Source organism: Saprolegnia parasitica (genome assembly GCF_000151545.1).
Source record: "Saprolegnia parasitica CBS 223.65 unplaced genomic scaffold supercont2.140, whole genome shotgun sequence".
NCBI classification, from domain to species: domain Eukaryota; phylum Oomycota; class Saprolegniomycetes; order Saprolegniales; family Saprolegniaceae; genus Saprolegnia; species Saprolegnia parasitica.
Genome location: NW_012156534.1, coordinates 85,633 through 86,368, shown reverse-complemented (window position 1 = coordinate 86,368; position 736 = coordinate 85,633). Strand labels below are relative to the sequence as shown.

The following is a 736-nucleotide window of genomic DNA, read 5'->3' as shown; positions in this document are numbered from 1 at the left end:
TCGCTGCTGCTGCTTGGGCGGCGTCTCGGGCACGGCGGATCGTGTGATCGTGCCATCGGTCGCGTCGAGCCAGCGGCGCGCCATGATCTCGAGGCGTCGCCGGAGGATGCGGTTGAACGGCAGCGTGAGCAACATGGCTTCGCCCGTGTTACCGTCCTGCAAGACAAAGATGACGCGGCTCAAAATCGCTCGGCGAACGCTCGGGCTCGCGAAGATCATGGCAGCGATCCGGTGGTGCGAGCGCACGGCGCCGAGGTTCGCCTGGTTGCGCGCCACGATCTCGTCGTCCGTCGACGTCGTCGTCGTCGCCGCCGGCGGGCACGTGCTGCCGCGCCGGCTCCAGACGAGCGAGGCTAGCATCGAGAGCGCCATGAGCAGCAGCACGTAGATCTTGGCGCGGACGACGTCGGCGAAGCTCTTGGTCGTTGTGCCCATCTCGTCGCCAAGCCGCCTGTATAAATATGACTACAGTGTCGCTGCACCCACTGCAGTCGAATCTTATTGGTCAAAAAGCAGCCAATCCTAGGTCGACATGGGAAATCTAGAGCTTCCGGCTTCGAATTTTCCATGCACCGAGGCTCTGGCCCGCGAGCATGAAGGGCGAGTACCCTTTAGGATGTGGGGAGATAACACTTTGTGCCTTTTTAAAAATCGAAGAGGAGAAGGGAAAGGGAAGAGGGAAGTTCGACGCTCAAAAGGCGCGATCAATGTCCCTTCGTTGTGGCGGGCGTCCCAC

At 61.1% G+C, this 736-nt stretch overlaps 1 protein-coding gene across 1 annotated transcript; it reads right to left on the bottom strand.

Annotated features, from left to right (window-relative positions):
- Window positions 1–33: 33 nt before the first annotated feature.
- SPRG_13067 (hypothetical protein) lies at window positions 34–435 on the bottom strand (the record flags this gene model as incomplete). The annotated part of the gene is made up of 1 exon (XM_012353942.1): window positions 34–435. A coding segment is annotated over one exon (402 nt), but the record flags the coding sequence as incomplete, so codon positions are not given.
- Window positions 436–736: the final 301 nt, after the last annotated feature.